At 34.1% G+C, this 16,883-nt stretch overlaps 1 protein-coding gene across 1 annotated transcript in view; it reads right to left on the bottom strand.

Moving 5' to 3' along the window:
* Positions 1-12,240, bottom strand: part of BCHE (butyrylcholinesterase) — a 60,933-nt gene extending 48,693 nt beyond the window's left edge. Inside the window, exons 1-2 of the mRNA XM_025869769.2 lie at positions 12,122-12,240; positions 4,324-5,848 (exon numbers count right to left, since the gene is read on the bottom strand). Coding sequence (XP_025725554.1) covers positions 4,324-5,848; positions 12,122-12,236 — 1,640 coding nt within the window. The 5' untranslated portion in view covers positions 12,237-12,240. The remainder of the gene's footprint in view (positions 1-4,323; positions 5,849-12,121) is intronic.
* Between the last annotated feature and the right edge of the window lie 4,643 nt (positions 12,241-16,883).

The raw sequence follows: 16,883 nt of genomic DNA, 5'->3' as shown, positions 1-16,883 counted from the left end.
AACAGGGGGGAAGTCATATGAATAAAAGTGCACTTCACATCAGAACTAGAGAGACAAGAAGATAATGGAAAAGAAAAAAAAATCAATTCAGTATTCCATATTCTTAAAAAATATCCTTCAACAGAGGTAAAATAAAGGCATTTTCAGATAAAAGAAAGTTGATGAATGGTTAGTTGTAACTAGCCAACCTACACAATGAGAAATCCTAAAGAATGTTCCTCGGCATGAAGGGAATGATGCCAGATGAATACTAGAATCCATAGGTAAGAATAAAGAATGTTAGAAATGGCAATTCTGTGGGTAAACATAAAAGACCATTTTTCCTTTTCTTTTATGAATTTACATAAATATAACTGATGGTTTAAAACAAATGATATTTTAATGATATTTAATATTAAGTGAGATTTTATATTACACATTGCCTAACCATATGACAGCAATACAAAAAACATCGAGTATACGTGAAACAATATTGTTAGTTTCTTGCATTTGTGAAGTAGTAAGGGTGATGGAGAAAATGGGAAATGTGAATTGTGAAGAAAGTGGGAAATGTCAGTTGCAAAATGCAAAATGTTTCAGTATTAACTATAAGTTGACTTTCACAAGTTAAAGAAACAATTGCTAGCCCTAAAGCAACCATGGGAAAAAATATTAAAGGCAAATTAAAATGTCTATATAAAATGACATTTTAAAAAGCAAGATGATGTACTTAAAATCATATTGATAAATACATTAAATGTCAAATGGATTAGTCATACCAACTCAACTGTAAGGAAGATTTCTTTAGAAATATAAGTGGAATAAAAGAATAGAACAAAATGTGTAAACATAAGTATGGGAAACTTGACATGTCTATCTTGATATTAGACAAAGCCAACTTCGGGATAAAGAGACATTTCATAATGATAAAATGGTCAATTAATCAGGACTATATGATCCTAAATATGCATAGAAATTAATAACATAGATTTAAAATACTACAAGAAATTAGCAGAGCTAAATGGAGAAATGAGTAATACCACAATTACAGTTGAAGATGTTAATACCCCTCTCTCAGTTTTTGAAGCAAGTAGAAAACATATTAGGGAGAATATTAGAAGACCTGAATGACCGCGAACTAATTAATTTACAGAACACACCATACTATGTAACGGAAGAGCACATAAACTAATAACCCATACAGTCATATGCTGGGTCATAAAATAGTTCTTAATATATTTCAAAGGGGAAAATCTTACAGAATATTGTCTACTACTAGAATGGAACTAACCTAGAAATCAATAACAAAATATCTAGAAATTATCCAAATACTTGGGAGTTAAGTAACAGTCTACTAAATGACCCATTGGCAAAATAAAAAATCACCAAGAAAAATTCAAAATTATTTTGAATTTAATTTTTTTTTAAGTAGGCTCCACACCCAGCATGGAGCCCAACAGGGAGCTTGAAATAATGACCCTGAGGTCAAGACCTGAGCTGAGACCAAGAGTCAGACACTCAACCAACTGAGCCACCCAGGCGCCCTTGTTTCGAATTTGATTATAACAAAAAGTACAATTTATACTAGATATTATTTAAGAAGGAGAATTTGTTAAAATGTATTATGAACCATGAACTTGAAAACTCATTTTCCTGAATAATTATTACTGCTCCTAGTTCTACTTTTTTACTTTCTTAATGTGCCATTTTTGGGATATGAAGAAGTAGAAAACTGCAGTTTCTCAATCTTGGAATAACTAACATTTGGAATGAATAATTCTTTGTCGTGGGGGCTGCTCTGCACTTTCCAGGAAGTGTAGGAGCATCCCTGGCCTTTACCTTGTTAGTAGCACCCCCACCACCAGCTGGGACACTCAAATACAGATCCAGACATTAGTGAATGTTCCCAGGGGTGGGAAGGTGAGGGGTCAGGGGATTAATCTCCCTTCACTGAAAACCACAGAGCTAGAACATAGCTTTTGTGGTCAGATAGAGGTGGATGGATTTACAAACTGTACATTTACCAACTTTGTTTCCACTGGAGTTCTAAACTTCTATATTTATTCCTAGGTATACTTTAAAGAAAGATAATGTATACCAGGAGATTAACATTATGTTTGCCAACAAGTCAACTCTCAACAGGTATGAAGTATTATTACTTCCGTTCCACTGTGCAAATGTTGCCTGTAAAGAAACTCCCCAACTAAAATGACATTTTGTGAGAGCCAAACTACTTTAAAAATGAGATTATGGTTTATAATCTCATTTGTGTGAATTTATCATTATAACTGAAATGTGTCAATCTTCATATCTATTCTGTTAAGCATCAAAGATTTGCTTCTTTGATCTGTTGCTGTGTGTCAAGATATTAGCCACATCCAATTCTCAGTATTCTCGATTGTGACATGAGAAAGTATAAATTCCTTGATGATTTCCACATGCAAAATAAATTCCTTTAAAAATTACAGGCATCAATAATTTTAAAGAATGTATCTCCTTAAATTCTTTACAATCTCTAGAATTGTAAGAAAGAATTTAAAACATTAAAGCGATTTAATATGGATATAGCCTTTAGGGTGAGAAGAAAATGAGATAGAAATCACTCTAAAGCTGCTCTGGAAATGATGATTCTTCTTCAGCAGAAATTGAGGCTGATGTGGAGAAGTCATAAGATTGTGCAACTATAAAAAATGGCTAACATATCTTGAACATATGTACATTTTTTACTCATTCTAGCCTTTAACTGTTTTTGTTCAATCATTTGATAACCAAATAATTTGATAAATATGTCATATACCCACACTAGTACTTTAATGAGTTTCCAGTAAAACCAGTTTCTCTTTTCAGAAGTTAGTTCGGTCTAGCTTGGGAGGCTTAGCATACAATGAAAAATCCCACAGAGACAAGTTACAGTCAACAACTTCTGTTGAGAGTGAAAAAGAGGACTGAAGCAATTACAACTCTAAGAATTAAAGATATGCTTGGTGAAACATGTGGGTGTTCAGGACCTTAAAAAAGAGTAGGACTCGTGTCATTAAAAAGGAGACGGGTAGCTGTTCTAAACAGGGTGCAGAGCAAGAACAAGGATGGAAGGTTATATTAAGCTTAAAATCTTTGGCATTCATGAGATAATTGGCCTGCCAAGAAGCCCAGCCCGGTATTGTTGGGGAATATGGGTTGCAGTAAGATTACAGAGGTCTCTTAATGAGAGAAAGAAGAATTTTTGCTTTAGACAGAGTGGATAAACATTAAAAATTTTTGAGAAGAATTACATCATACAAGTACTTTGTAGGAGATACATATAGTGACATGAAGTAATAATGAATTTCAAATGGAGGTTGGAAGAGAAAACTAGAACACAATATCACTATCAACATTCTTTCCAATTATAAAACATAACATGACAGATTGGATTAATGCATCTATCAATTTGTGAGTTTCTGCAAGTACTCGCAGTATTTTAAAAACAGATGCCCAAACTTCTATTTCTTTTGTTTTTCTCACTGATACCAATTATCCCAATGTATAAAATTCTTTTGTGGGTTACAAAAAAATACCCCTTATTTTCTATACACATAAATTTGTATATTTAAGAGATACAAATTAGAAAATATATTTGAACAGATTATTTTCTTCTGACTCCTGGGGGCATAATATCACAATATTTATAACATATAAGGAAAAATAAGTTCTACATACTTCGGATTAGCTAATGTCAGCTATATGGCTGCTCAAGCTGAAAGCAGCTTAGCTAAACCTGACGACCCTTGCAGCTGCTCCTGTCCAGTCACCTGAAAGCTCTGAACAAACCTATTAGGGGAAAAATTGATAAAATGCTGAACTCTGCATTTGTATTTGAAGTAATCTGAGGGCCAACCCCATCCATCTTGCCCTTTGATTTTCCTGAATGGTAATGTGTTTTCCCAGCTATCAGTTACCACTACCTCTGTTTATGAACATGAGGAGAATATATATTTCTACTCTTCCCTAAACCTATAAACACTATAAACTTTCAGGTTAAAAGGTATGGTTACAATAACTTTAGCTTTCAAGGTAAACATCTATTTGCATATAAACTTTGGCTAAGATTACTACAGTACTTTGCAGTATTTTGGAAATGAAATGAGAAAATATTTTTCATAAAAGTTCTTCACTGATTTAAGCACCCTGATGCAAGAAAGTGAAATTCATTATATAATAGAAACCAAAAGTAGCTTATGGTACAAAAAGAATAAATAATTAAAACATTTCTGTGCCTTTAATGAAGTCTATACCAGAGAGCAAGCAAAGCTAAGCAAAACCAAACAAAATCAAACAAGAACCCTGACAAAAATCAGCACTTACCCATATTTTGCAAAATTTGCCCAGTATTTCATTATGGATCTACTCAAAATTTCCTCAGCTTTTGTATAATTAGCTCTTCTTTCCAGAGGTAAACCAAAGACAAATTCAATTTCATAACCATGCATCACTCCCATCCATTCTGGCCAAGGAAGTTGGGAGGATCGGTGCTCAAAATAGTAGAAAAAGGCATTATTTCCCAATTCTGAGAACTTTTTGGTGAACTCCAAGGCCGGACATATGATATTGTAGTCCCCAAGAACATCATCCAATGCATCACGATATTTTTCAGCTCTCTGATCATCTAACAAGTCCACATAATAAAAAAGGATCGATTCCCTTCCAAATTCACTCACTCCTGGAAAATACTTTTTTAAGCCTACTTGAAAGTCTTTTCTAGTTATGATACTGTCGTTATCTTTGCTGAAACCAGGAGCACCATATACTAAAAATGCTGTCCCTTCATCTTTATTAACACCCACCAAGATCTGGGCTTTTTTGAACTGTCCAAGTTGGAGTAGTATGTCTGGAATGTCAGTGAGAAAATCACCATCCACAACTGGACCAAAGTTTACAGACAAAAGAGTATCAGAGGGGACAACCAAGATTTCATTCAGTAGAATTTCCTGGGGATCTTTGTTTCGAAGGCATTTGATTATCTCAGTCTCATTTTCTCTAGAGCAACCAATAAATTTAGCTAAGGTCAATGTTCTGTTCCTGGCTTCATCGAGAGACATTACTGCCCAAGGGGCATTAGAGGATCCACTTTGCAGAATGGCTCTGGTAAACAATGGCTGGCTTCTAGGAGAAAGTAAATGAAGGCTAACTGAACCTGCTCCTGCACTTTCTCCAAAGAGAGTTACACTTTTAGGATTTCCACCAAAGGCAGCTATATTTTTTTGGACCCACTGAAGTGCCAACTGTTGATCAAACAAGCCCATGTTCCCTGGTACCTCGGGATTTCCTGGTAAAGCTAAGAATCCTAGGGCACCCACCCTATAGTTCATTGAAACTACAATAACTCTTTCAACCCGAGCCAGAAATTTGCCATCATAAACAGGTAAAGATGATGTTCCGGTTTGAAAACCACCACCATAGATCCAGATCATTACAGTTGCATTTTTTGGTTTAGGTGTTGGAACCCACACATTCAGATATAAACAGTCTTCACTGAGATCGGTGTTTGGGTTCCACATCTCTGATCCAGGGAAACCTGGGAAACTTTGATCTGTGTTCTGATAGCAAGAATTTGCATATTTTGTGGCATTCCAAATATCGGACCACTTGGTCAAGAACTGTGGCTTTTTGAATCGAAGTCTACCAAGAGGAGGCTGTGCATAGGGAATTCCAAGAAAGGCTGTTACTGTGCCACCAAGAACTGGCAAGTTCATTCCTCTGACTTTTCCATTCTTGGTGGTAATTATGATGTCTTCTTCCGTGAGTGACTTCCCAATAAACACCCAGAGCAGAAGAAACCGGAAGAGAAATCGGATGCTTATGATTGTACCCTTGCTCTGCATATTGATTTCTGAAAGAGAGGTAATTAGGAAGTTTTAAAAGCCTCATGCATCAAGTATTATATTTTATTTATGATAATTAACTGAAATAAAGTAATTCTTATTAACCCTAACAATTATGAAAACTAATAAATCTGTTACTACTGTAAAGGTTTTGTTAAAAAAAAACCACACACACAGAAAATGCTTGGAGATATTTCAGTTTTCAATTTAGAACAGGAATAAGTGAATGGAAAAGTAGAAATTATTTCACTTGGAGGAATTCATTATCAGGTCTCTGTAAGGAAGATTTCGTATTTTAAAGAGGAAGTTTGTCCCAGGCATATATATATCTATATGTAGATATATCTATATCTATATCTATATCTATAGATACATATCTATAGATATAGATATATACTTTTTTGACTGACCCACCAAAAGTGGCATTAAGTAGTAGTCAACTTATGAAGATATCATTTCTACCTCGGTTAGAGGAAAAAATATAAGCTCACGTATGCTCTGAAATGTGTACAGTTCTATTCATGGTCAGCTGACTCTTGACAGAACTGTGAAGTAGATTGAGAACCTTTAAGGATCCTTAGACTTCTGTTACTGGCTTTTTCTGTTTCCATGGTCCCTTCTGTGGTTCTTTTTGCCTCATGGTTTCTTCCTCAAAACAATCCAGAAGACAATTTGGACAATCTATTCATAGAATATTAAGTAACAAAAATACAGTAGTTGTCATTGAACCTAAAAATTGTGAAAACTAACAAATCTGCTGCCACTGTAAAGAACTATGGGAAAAACTGGAAGAGAAACTGAAGATATATACCAGAAAAGGTGAGTAACAAAGAAAGCCTTCTCTACCTGAATTACAATGTCAATGGAGAGAACCAGCAGCTGATAATATAATGTGTGAGAGGAGATACTTTGAAGGAATTTTACATTCAGGGATTACTCAATGCACATCTGTTATTTGTTAATTGATTAAAGTATATGCAACTGACAAGGTTGCCTAAATGTTAACATATGACATGCGTTAACATGGTCAGATTACTTGTATTTTGATAGTGGACAAAATAAGTGAGATTAAGAGGACTAATGTTGAGGAATTACTGGAAAGAGTAGAAGAAAAAGGAATCTTTGAGACCTACAAAATTATAACTATTTGACATTTTATTAAATAATATTTACTGATGACATGAAAAGATTGCTTGTGGAAATCAAAGTTTTACTAAAAATTCATAATGTGTGGCACCTGGGTGGCTCAGTGGGTTGAGTGTCCTACTCTTGATTTCAGCTCAGGTCATGATCTCATGGGTCATGAGATCTAGCTGCATTGGGCTCCAAGCTCAGCAGGGAGTCTGCTTCTCTCCCTCTACCGTCTTCTACTCCTCCCCCCAACTCGTGCTTGTGTGTGCTCTCTCTCTTCCTCTCAAATAAATAAATAAACAAATTCATAATGCACACCTGAATTTCTTTAAAATTAATAAAACCTAAAAATCAGATTCTTAAACTTCACATAACAAAGAGGGACCCAAAAATGTAATGCCCATATCATTTAAAAGAACTAACATCTTTATATAACTGAAAGAAAACCTGATTAAAACAGTCAAATACAAACACTGATTCTCATCCACACGATAATAACAAAGGTCCATAAATGTAAAAAAAAAATTTTCTGTATTTTTTTTGATACTATAATTGTAAATACAAGCTATGTGTCTAAGAAGCTAATGCTGTGAGCATTGAGAATCTGTATTAGTGTTTTTATTTTTTTTAATTTATATTGTCTCAGAAGGTAGAGGGAATAAAGTATTACCCTGAAAACTGTTCCAGAGTTAGGATTCTCACATTTTAAATCAATTGCATTCACCAGTGCTAATGGTACAGCTAGTGATCAACAAGTATTTTTTGAGCCCCCCAAAAGATCTGGATAACCTGATCAATTGTACAGTATTTTGTTCAGTGTGCTTATGGATATCTCTATCTCTGTCTCTGTCTTTCTACCTATATATCTAGATCTAACACTATCATTGTCCATGTATATGCATGTCTATGTATAATGATTATAAAAATAATAAGATTTTAAAAAATCAAACTGTGAGATTATTTTATGTTATCAGTTTTGATACTTTTGAATCTGTGTTGACTGTTAAATACATTATTGAATTATATAATATTTTAATACTATTTCTATACTATTATATTTATGATTTCTATATTATTATAATATATACTATTTATGATAATTATAATGATATCATAGTATTATGATAATGTAACAATGTAAAAGTCTTGTAGACTTAACACTTACTAATGAAATTTTATATTTCTGACAGTTCAGGAATTTTAGAGGTATAGCTACTACAGTCTTATTTTTTTTTCCTTCTGATAATTTCTAAGCCCTTTCTTTTAAATAGATGGAGGTGACATTTGGAGAACAAAGTGCTGCAGCATTTTGTTTTGTTTGTTTCTTTTTAAAAGCCTGCTTTGGAAAGAAAAGAGGAATTAAGACACAAAGCAGGTTTACTCTAAGATGCATTCCAACACATTAATTGCAGCATCTTTGGTTGTACTCATTCCTCTCTGTGGCCCAGTTCAAGCAATGTTCTTCTGAATCTCAAGTAAAGATCATTCATTTGTGTGTGTGTGTGTGTGTGGTTTTATATAAATATTATTTTGCCTTTGTAAACTAAACACCTAATGCTAATAATTTTTGTTCTCTGATAATTTTCAAACGTTTGTTCTACAGTTTAATAATTTTATTGCACAGCAAGTATAATACTACCAAAACATTTTGTTTTTATATGTAATTAGTAAATTAATAATTGTCCTTGAATATTTTAAAAATTATCTACTATAACACGTAAAAGGTTAGTATCATTCGTATGTCACTTAGTTTGATTTTCTTGTATGTTTTTATTTATATTTGTGCTGACTAGGTGTCAATGTTGTATAGTATGATTTATGCAAATAATAATCTTGCTTTCTCAACAATGACCTATGAGTCATCATCTCACAAATAATGTAATTAGTAACACTCAAAAAAAATCATCATAAGCATGTGGTCACAGCAAGAATGGCAATATAATCCCAACTCTCCATCATGGTACCTGTTGGAGAGTTTATATACCATATTATGAAGCCTAGACTTTAATATGAAAGTATGCATGTGCTCCTATATACATTGTTAGTGTAGGGTAATATTTTTATAGTTAGCTGCAGTACTGATTTAAATAAGCCATTATGTTGTCCTTTTCATAATCTGGTATTCTCTATTCTAACAGGTTGCTCTGTATTTTTAGTATATGTTACCACATGATTAAATAATCAAAAGATGAATAAAGGAGACTAAGAAAATGTTATTAGTCTATATATCTAAATCTTTATTAATAATTAAAACATTAAATAAAACTTCATTTGTTTTTTCAATAAATTCTGGTGCAAGTTGGCTAATGTCACATTAAATAAACAACTTAAACTCTGAGAATACATAACACATCATAAGGAATGGGGAAATTTTTCATACCAACTACAACTGAGTATCTGAATTAGATCACTTAACTTACTGCCATAGTTTTGGAAAGAAAGGCAAGACTCTTTGTAATTGCAAGAGAAAATGAATGATGGGTGTGGGAAGAAGGAAAAACCTGAAAGATAATGAAGACCATAGTATTCCAAAGTTGTCAAGTGCTCTGGGATATCAAAATCTACTGGCAATCTTTGGGAAATATCTCAAACTTTTAACAATATAACTTTGAAAATAAAAAAAGGCAAAAAATTACTTTTTTTCATTTTTGATTTAATTTTGAAAGTATTATCAACTTTTTAATAAGATTTTATTTATTCATTTGACAGAGAGAGATACAGCAAGAGAGGGAACACAAGCAGGGGGAGTGGGAGAGGGAGAAGCAGACCCCCCGTGGAGCAGGGAGCCCGATGAGGGGCTCGATCCCAGGACCCTGGGATCATGACCTGAGCCGAAGGCAGATGCTTAATGACTGAGTCACCCAGGCACCCTGAAAGTATTATCAATTTTAAGAAATATATGTTATGCCATAAGACACGGCTATAATAAAATGATTGACAGAAAGCTACTTATTTGCCATACATTTGCCATAGCTGATTTTCAACCACATTTTCAAAATAATTGGCCACCCAAGGACTTCTGAAAAGATGGTCAAGCAAATATTGATAATAGTTTTCTGAGTGTAATTTTCCTGTTTTTTAAAAAGTTATAATATGCATTTCTATATAAAAATAAACCTTAAAATAGTGGGGCAAGAGCCATCTAGATAATATGATCTAAAACAAGCGCCTCTAAAATGTATTTGGTCAAATTAAACAACTAAGCCTTTATACCAAAACTAAAAAGCTTGTTTTGTTGTAGGCTATCTGAAGTGGGGAACTGAGGAAGTCTATTTATAAATAGACTATACCACTGTTTTTCAGGGATCCTTCAGATACCCATTAGTCCCTAAAAGAATGTGTACAGATAGAAGACACTATGTTAGGTATGAGAAGCATAAGATCTTTATCTGTCCTCAATCAGGAAGAACATTCACAAACTTTTCATTGTGCGAATAATTCAAACATTTGATATTAGAGAGGTATCTTGGGTCTTCTTTGAAAGTTAAATCTGGTGTTAGGTTGACATCTATTCAATTATAATCCTCTAACATCCTAGAATTTTTATAAGAATGAGCAGATTTTGGCATGAAAGCATTAATATGAAGACAACATACAATTTAAATATGTTATTATTATCAAAAAATGATTCAGAGGAGAAACTAAATTTATAAACAAGATGTGATTTGTTAAGATATTATTAGCCCATATTTTAAAAACTGAAATATGGAATAGATCTCAAACATTTTCTTACAGTTAAAGAAGCAGGACATTAAAAACAACAATAAAACAACTTAGCAAATCCAATTAGCAATTTTGTCATTCAAAGGTGATGTTATTTCAAAATCACAGAGAATTCTAAAGATGTTCATTTTAAGTATAAAGCCACTCTTTAAAAACTCATGTTCATCCTTAAACAAGTAACTATTTACATAAGTGAAATATATTTATCGTAAGTATGAGATAGTTTATATTATGGAAGGCATTATACAGACTAGTGATAGTACCTCCTAGTTGAGTTTATTATTATATATGTTCCTAAAAATTGGGAAGGCCTACTTTTGAAATAAAAAATGAGGGGCGCCTGGGTGGCTCAGTTGGTTAAGCGACTGCCTTCGGCTCAGGTCATGATCCTGGAGTCCCGGGGTCGAGTCCCACATCGGGCTCCCTGCTCAGCAGGGGGTCTGCTTCTCCCTCTGACCCTCTTCCCTCTCGTGCTCTCTGGCTTTCATTCTCTCTCTCTCTCTCTCAAATAAATAAATAAAATCTTTAAAAAAAGAAATAAAAAATGAATTATAAACAGAAATCATAAACAATGAAATAATTTCATCCACATTTCAGTTTACTTTTAATCATTCACACATTTTATACTCAATGCTTAATTCTCTGATTAAACAAGAACTGATATCATCAAAATAAAGGTAGGTGTACAAGACTATAGGATGAGCAGAAAATCTATATTTGCTAATTGTTTGTATAATAATAGAAATAATAGCAAATTTACAATATTATGCTATAATTTAAATGCACATATTTTTAAAAAAAGAGGACAACTAGAACCAAGGGGGAAAAGTTTGTATATCAAGTTAGAAAACAGAATTTTCTTTGAGATATAAGAAACTTAGACTTTATTCTTTGCCAATTGATATTGTTTCAGATGACAAAATGTTGATTAAGAAAAGTACCCTGCCAAGCCAGACAATAAGAGAACTATTCATTTCATGCCACTTAAAAAAAAAAAAAAATTAAGAAAGAAAAAGGAAAAAGGAAATAGAGTAAGACTGGTCAAAAACCACTTTTGTTACTCTTTTTAGGAAAGATAGAGATTCACTGAATTGTGCATTTAAGCGTAAAATACAGCATAAAAAGTTTTCCCTTAGGGAGCGCACTGAGAAGATACATCAGTGATTCCACAAGTGCTATGGTTACACAAAGTTGAATAAATTCATTTTTTCCTCAGCAGTTAAATGGACTCACTTTGCGTTCCTTGAATAATAGGCAGATTTGATGCATGTGTCTGCTCGCTTGCTTCATCTGTCCCATTGGCAATAACTGTTCTCCACAGTGCACCAAAGGGGCACAGCAAACCAGTGAAGGTATAACAATCCTACAGAATGAGCTTCTCAGTAAGTTGCATCTCTACACGAACATGTAAATTCAGAGCCGCTTACCTGACTCACTGCAACAAAGATGATAAAGTTTGCAAGGAGTGGAAATCATGTAATACTTCGGGGAAGCGCAGTATGCAGCTGCTGCTCCAGCCTGTAAATTGGACGGCACTGACATTACAATCAACTGTTACTGACAAAGCTCGCGAGAGTTGGCAGCCGCAACTCGATCTAGAGGCAGCCAATCTTTACTTTCTGACATCTGTTCAGAGGCTAATGGTTATGAATGCACTAGTGATTCATTTACAAAAGTATTACCAGATTCATGCTTTACGATTGCAGGCGCTCATTTCAGAGTGAAGGAAAAAAAAAAAGACACAGAAGTTTCTTTAACAGAAGCTGAAACTGAACAGAAAATGCATGTGTTTTCCTTTTTAAATACTACCAGATCTTTTAAGGTCTTTTCCCGTTTTTATAGAATATAATTTTTTTGGGGGGGTGCTCATTTTAAGATTTAAAGACGTATACATGGTTCTCAAGAAATTTGATATTGAAATTCTTTGTACCTTTAACCTGTGCCTTTCCCGTAGTTATAAAGGAGTGCAAAAGAGAAAATTGGAAACAAAATAATTACTCTGTAGATAAAGCCATGCAAATCAAAAGATTAGTTAGGTTAACTGAATGAATGTCTCTGTTATGTATGTCCTTCCCAGCCCTGTGCCCCAATACTTATTTAAGTTCTATAAATCTCAGCACTGGTAATTTCCTGTCAGGGGTCGCGCAGGCAGACAAGTGTGACGAGAAGCCACAATTTTCTGGTCAAGACAAAAATACAATGAATAATCTTCACCAAACTCTTAAAAAGATACATTTGTCGGCTGGAAGAATGTGAATTCTCAGGAATGTATTTATAACTTTCAGGCTTATCTGCCTTGAAATATATATTTGGGAAAGTGAAAAAAAAAAAAACTTCTAACGCTTGATTTCTCAACGCAGTTACACTCTTTATCTTTTGCAAATGATAGCTTTCACTTTTAAATCTCTCACTTTTTGGCTTACTATGGACTAATCAGTAGGCATGTAATTGTAGGCAAACCTGTTTTTGTTTTTAATATTGTGTTAAAATTTCAAGCGTGCAAATATAAGAACTGTCATTTGTTATTGATGCTATTTTGTGCCAGTCATTATAATTGACAGTTACATAAATTATTTTACTTTATTCCAAAAATATATTAGTTAAATATCATTAACTATATTTTTCAGATGAAGGAGCTAAGTCTTATAAAGATAAGAAACTTGTTAGATATCCTACCACTAGTAGTGGTTGGAATCAACATTTTAACTTGATCTGTCTGATGTCATTTCATGTTAATTGTTTCCAAGTAATACCCACTTTGGTCTTCAAAAATATATTTTCTGCAAAAATTGCTACTCAGGAATTATTTATGAGATAAAAAAACCCTCCCAATCACAATGATTTGTAATGCATTTAGAATATAGTTTATATAACGACAACCTAGTCACACAAAAGTTACAAAATACATGGTCTATCTAAAAGGAGGAAGGGCTTTTTAAAAGGTGTATAATGACAATTAAGCAATGCTTTATAAAGTGATGGCATTTCTGTTTAAAATGTAGTCATTCTGGGGCGCCTGCGTGGCTCAGTTGGTTAAGCATCCGACTCTTGGTTTTCAGCTCAGGTCTTGGTCTCAGGGTCATGAGATGGAACCCCGTTGTGGGCTGCGCACTCGGCGGCGTGGAGTTGACTTGAGATTCTCTCTCCCTCTATCTCTGCCCCTCCTGCTTGTGCTCTCTTTCTCTAAAATAAGTAAATCTTAAAAAAAAAAAGTAGTGAAAGAGAGTTCATTGGTTTAGTAAGTGTGATTTTGTATGCAAGTGTCAAGTGTCAAAATTCTCTCTGACACAGCTCTGCTGCACTGTTTTCCGTGCTGGTATGGCTTATTCTCAAATCTGGCACTGGTCAAGGGATGTTTTTGATGTTAGTGAACTTCAGCAGAGCATTTTGCATGCTCCTAATATCAACTCACCACCACGTAAAATATATCACATATATACACACATTTCCTTTTCATCGTTAAATAGGAAGCTAAGCAATAAAATAATCGGCTACAAGCAGATTTTTTTTTAACCCATGTTTGAAATGGCTGACCAGCAATATCAAAACCTGCCAGTTTTTTCTCAGCTCAGCACTTTGGCTTCAGTGGACCCCCTTTAGCTACTACTGCCCCTTTAGTTTGTTTTCTCTGATTTCTCAGCAATGCCACGTTATCTGATGCATTATTTCAGTGCATTTTTTCTCCTGTTTTATTAAAGGGTCTCTTTCTTTGTGCCTCAACATACAACAGCTGTTTTTTTTTACTTACATCACCATTTTTTTTTTTAACATATATCCAGCAGACCATGTAGGTCCAAGGCCATGAGAGTCTTGTTTCAGGGTTAGGGAAGGGTTACTCTGCTACCTGACACCCTGGATGATTAAGATCATGCTCTTAACTGTCGGGTAGGGTATGCCTCTTAAGTGGCATTGCTAAAATACCATAAGACTCTTGACACATTAACACGGCTCAGGTTTTGCAGCCATATATGCCGAAGCTCAGGCAAGACAACCATTATGGTCTTGACTCTATGCTCATTTTCAGTTAGCCTATCATGGTGGCTTTATGCTTTTAAGCTTTTATTGTAACTTATTTACCATTGGGCTGGTTGTTTTCAAGAGAGCAGCGGTTCAAGGAGATTTGAAAGGGTGGGAAATACTAATCCCATATTATACATTAGTCTTCCTTAGGCATATTGGTGTCCCAAGATGCCCTAATCTTTTATTAATCCTCTGTGGGTTTTTTTGACAAGAATAATACCTTCTCTAAAGAAAATATGGATTACAAAAAAGTATATTTCCACATTTTACATATCACAGAGATGAAAAAGATCATTTGTTGTATTTCATTCTAGCCTTCTAAAAATGTATGTACATAATTATAGAGTTATATATAGCAATAGTCAAATAGGTATCATAATCTTGTTTCCTGTTTTTATTTTATTCCATCATATTAATTTTTATTAAATACTTTAATGACTAAGTGATGTATTATAGTCAGTATACCATAATTTATTGCACTATTTGTTATTTTTATGATAATAATTTTAGCTAATAACTACTGTTTGCAAATGCTGTGCTAAGTGCTTTAAATATATTAACTCAGGGCGCCTGGGTGGGTCAGTTGGTTAAGCGACTGCCTTCAGCTCAGGTCATGATCCTGGAGTCCTGGGATCAAGTCCCACATCAGGCTCCCTGCTCGGCGGGGAGTCTGCTTCTCCCTCTGACCCTCCCCCCTCTCAGGCTCTCTCTGTCTCATTCTTTCTCTCTCAAATAAATAAATAAATTCTTTAAAATAAATAAATAAATAAATATATTAACTCATTGAAAACTCAAAACCACCTTTTAAATAAGTATAATCATTATCCCTATTTTATAGATGAGGAAATTTAACCACAAAGGGTTTAAGTAACTTGCCAAAAAATCATACAGGTAATAAAAGTACTTTCTAATATATTTTTTAATGTAAGCATTATTACAATTGGCATTTTTGTGTATGGATATTTAGGTGTAACTTTTGCTTCTTTTCTTAATTTATTTTCCCATATGTGGAATAACTGAATATGACTAGTACAAAATAACTTTTTTTTTTTTTGCAATCTTCTGAGATCCTCCATAGACTGTTTCCAACTATTCTGGCGAAAAGGGGAAATCTTAATCAGAATAAATCTGACGAAGTCTCTGGAGCTAAGAGACTATACATTCATACCTGGATGTGACAGGTGTTTAAATGTGGATTTCTGGACAGATTATAGAAGTGGGTCCAGCACAGCAAACAATAAAATTATCGAAGAGTGTGGTGGCAGCTAACCACCTGCAGGTGGTTAGAGATGCAACAAAGATCTTTTGGAGTTAAGGAAGACTGGATGATGGGGAGTCTGAAGTAGCCCTGTACTATTTATATGGGTATATAGGGAGTTTGTGTAAAGGAGTTCTCGAGAGAGGATTCTAGACACCAACAGTTTGGTTAGAATCTCGAACACTAGACTCTAAGAAGATAATTAAAATCAAGAAAAATTCATGGCTTCTGAGGATATGTGGTACCAAACTGACTTTCATGGAAATTGCAAGGGTGGGAGAATCAAAGTAGGGAAATACACTCTGAAACTAAATCACACAGTCATTGAGCAAAGAAAGAAAGAGAAACTCATTGTTTTAAGCATGAAGAAAGAGAGAAAAGCAGCAGCATCCTTCTTGTTTATAATCTGATTTATTGAATTGGCTTAAATTTACTCTTGCCAAACATTTGATTAATCCTAGGGTTCTACTTTCAGAAAAACTGTACATTAACATGCCACAGAATCAATCCAAGGGCTCTAAAAATCCTGATTCCTGGACCCCATCCTGGAATTTGGCTCTAGTAGATCTGCAGCGGGATCTTCTAAACTAGCCTCCTACAAACCGTAAGAGATGCTGAACTATAGGACACAAACTGAGGGTTGCTGGAGGGGGAGAAATTCTTGATTCTTGATTAAAAGAAGTGGGTCACAGAACACTATGAAAATATGATGCCATTGTGGTTTGTGCGCACACACACACAGATTTGAAAGGATAAGCATTAAGATATTAATGGTGGTTGTTGCTGCATAGAGAATATATGTAATATTTACTTTCTAAATGTTTGCTTCTCTCTGTTTTCTAGTTTTCTGTAATGCAAAACTAGTGTTCCTGTAATCCTATAATCATTATTTATATATCACTAGATGGAGT

Source organism: Callorhinus ursinus, unplaced genomic scaffold, assembly GCF_003265705.2.
Source record: "Callorhinus ursinus isolate GAN/ISIS: 27379988/994484 unplaced genomic scaffold, GSC_fseal_2.0 scaffold1, whole genome shotgun sequence".
In the NCBI taxonomy this organism is placed as follows: Eukaryota; Metazoa; Chordata; class Mammalia; order Carnivora; family Otariidae; genus Callorhinus; species Callorhinus ursinus.
The sequence above is the reverse complement of the archived record's forward strand: the minus strand, read 5'-3'. Positions and strand labels throughout refer to the sequence as shown.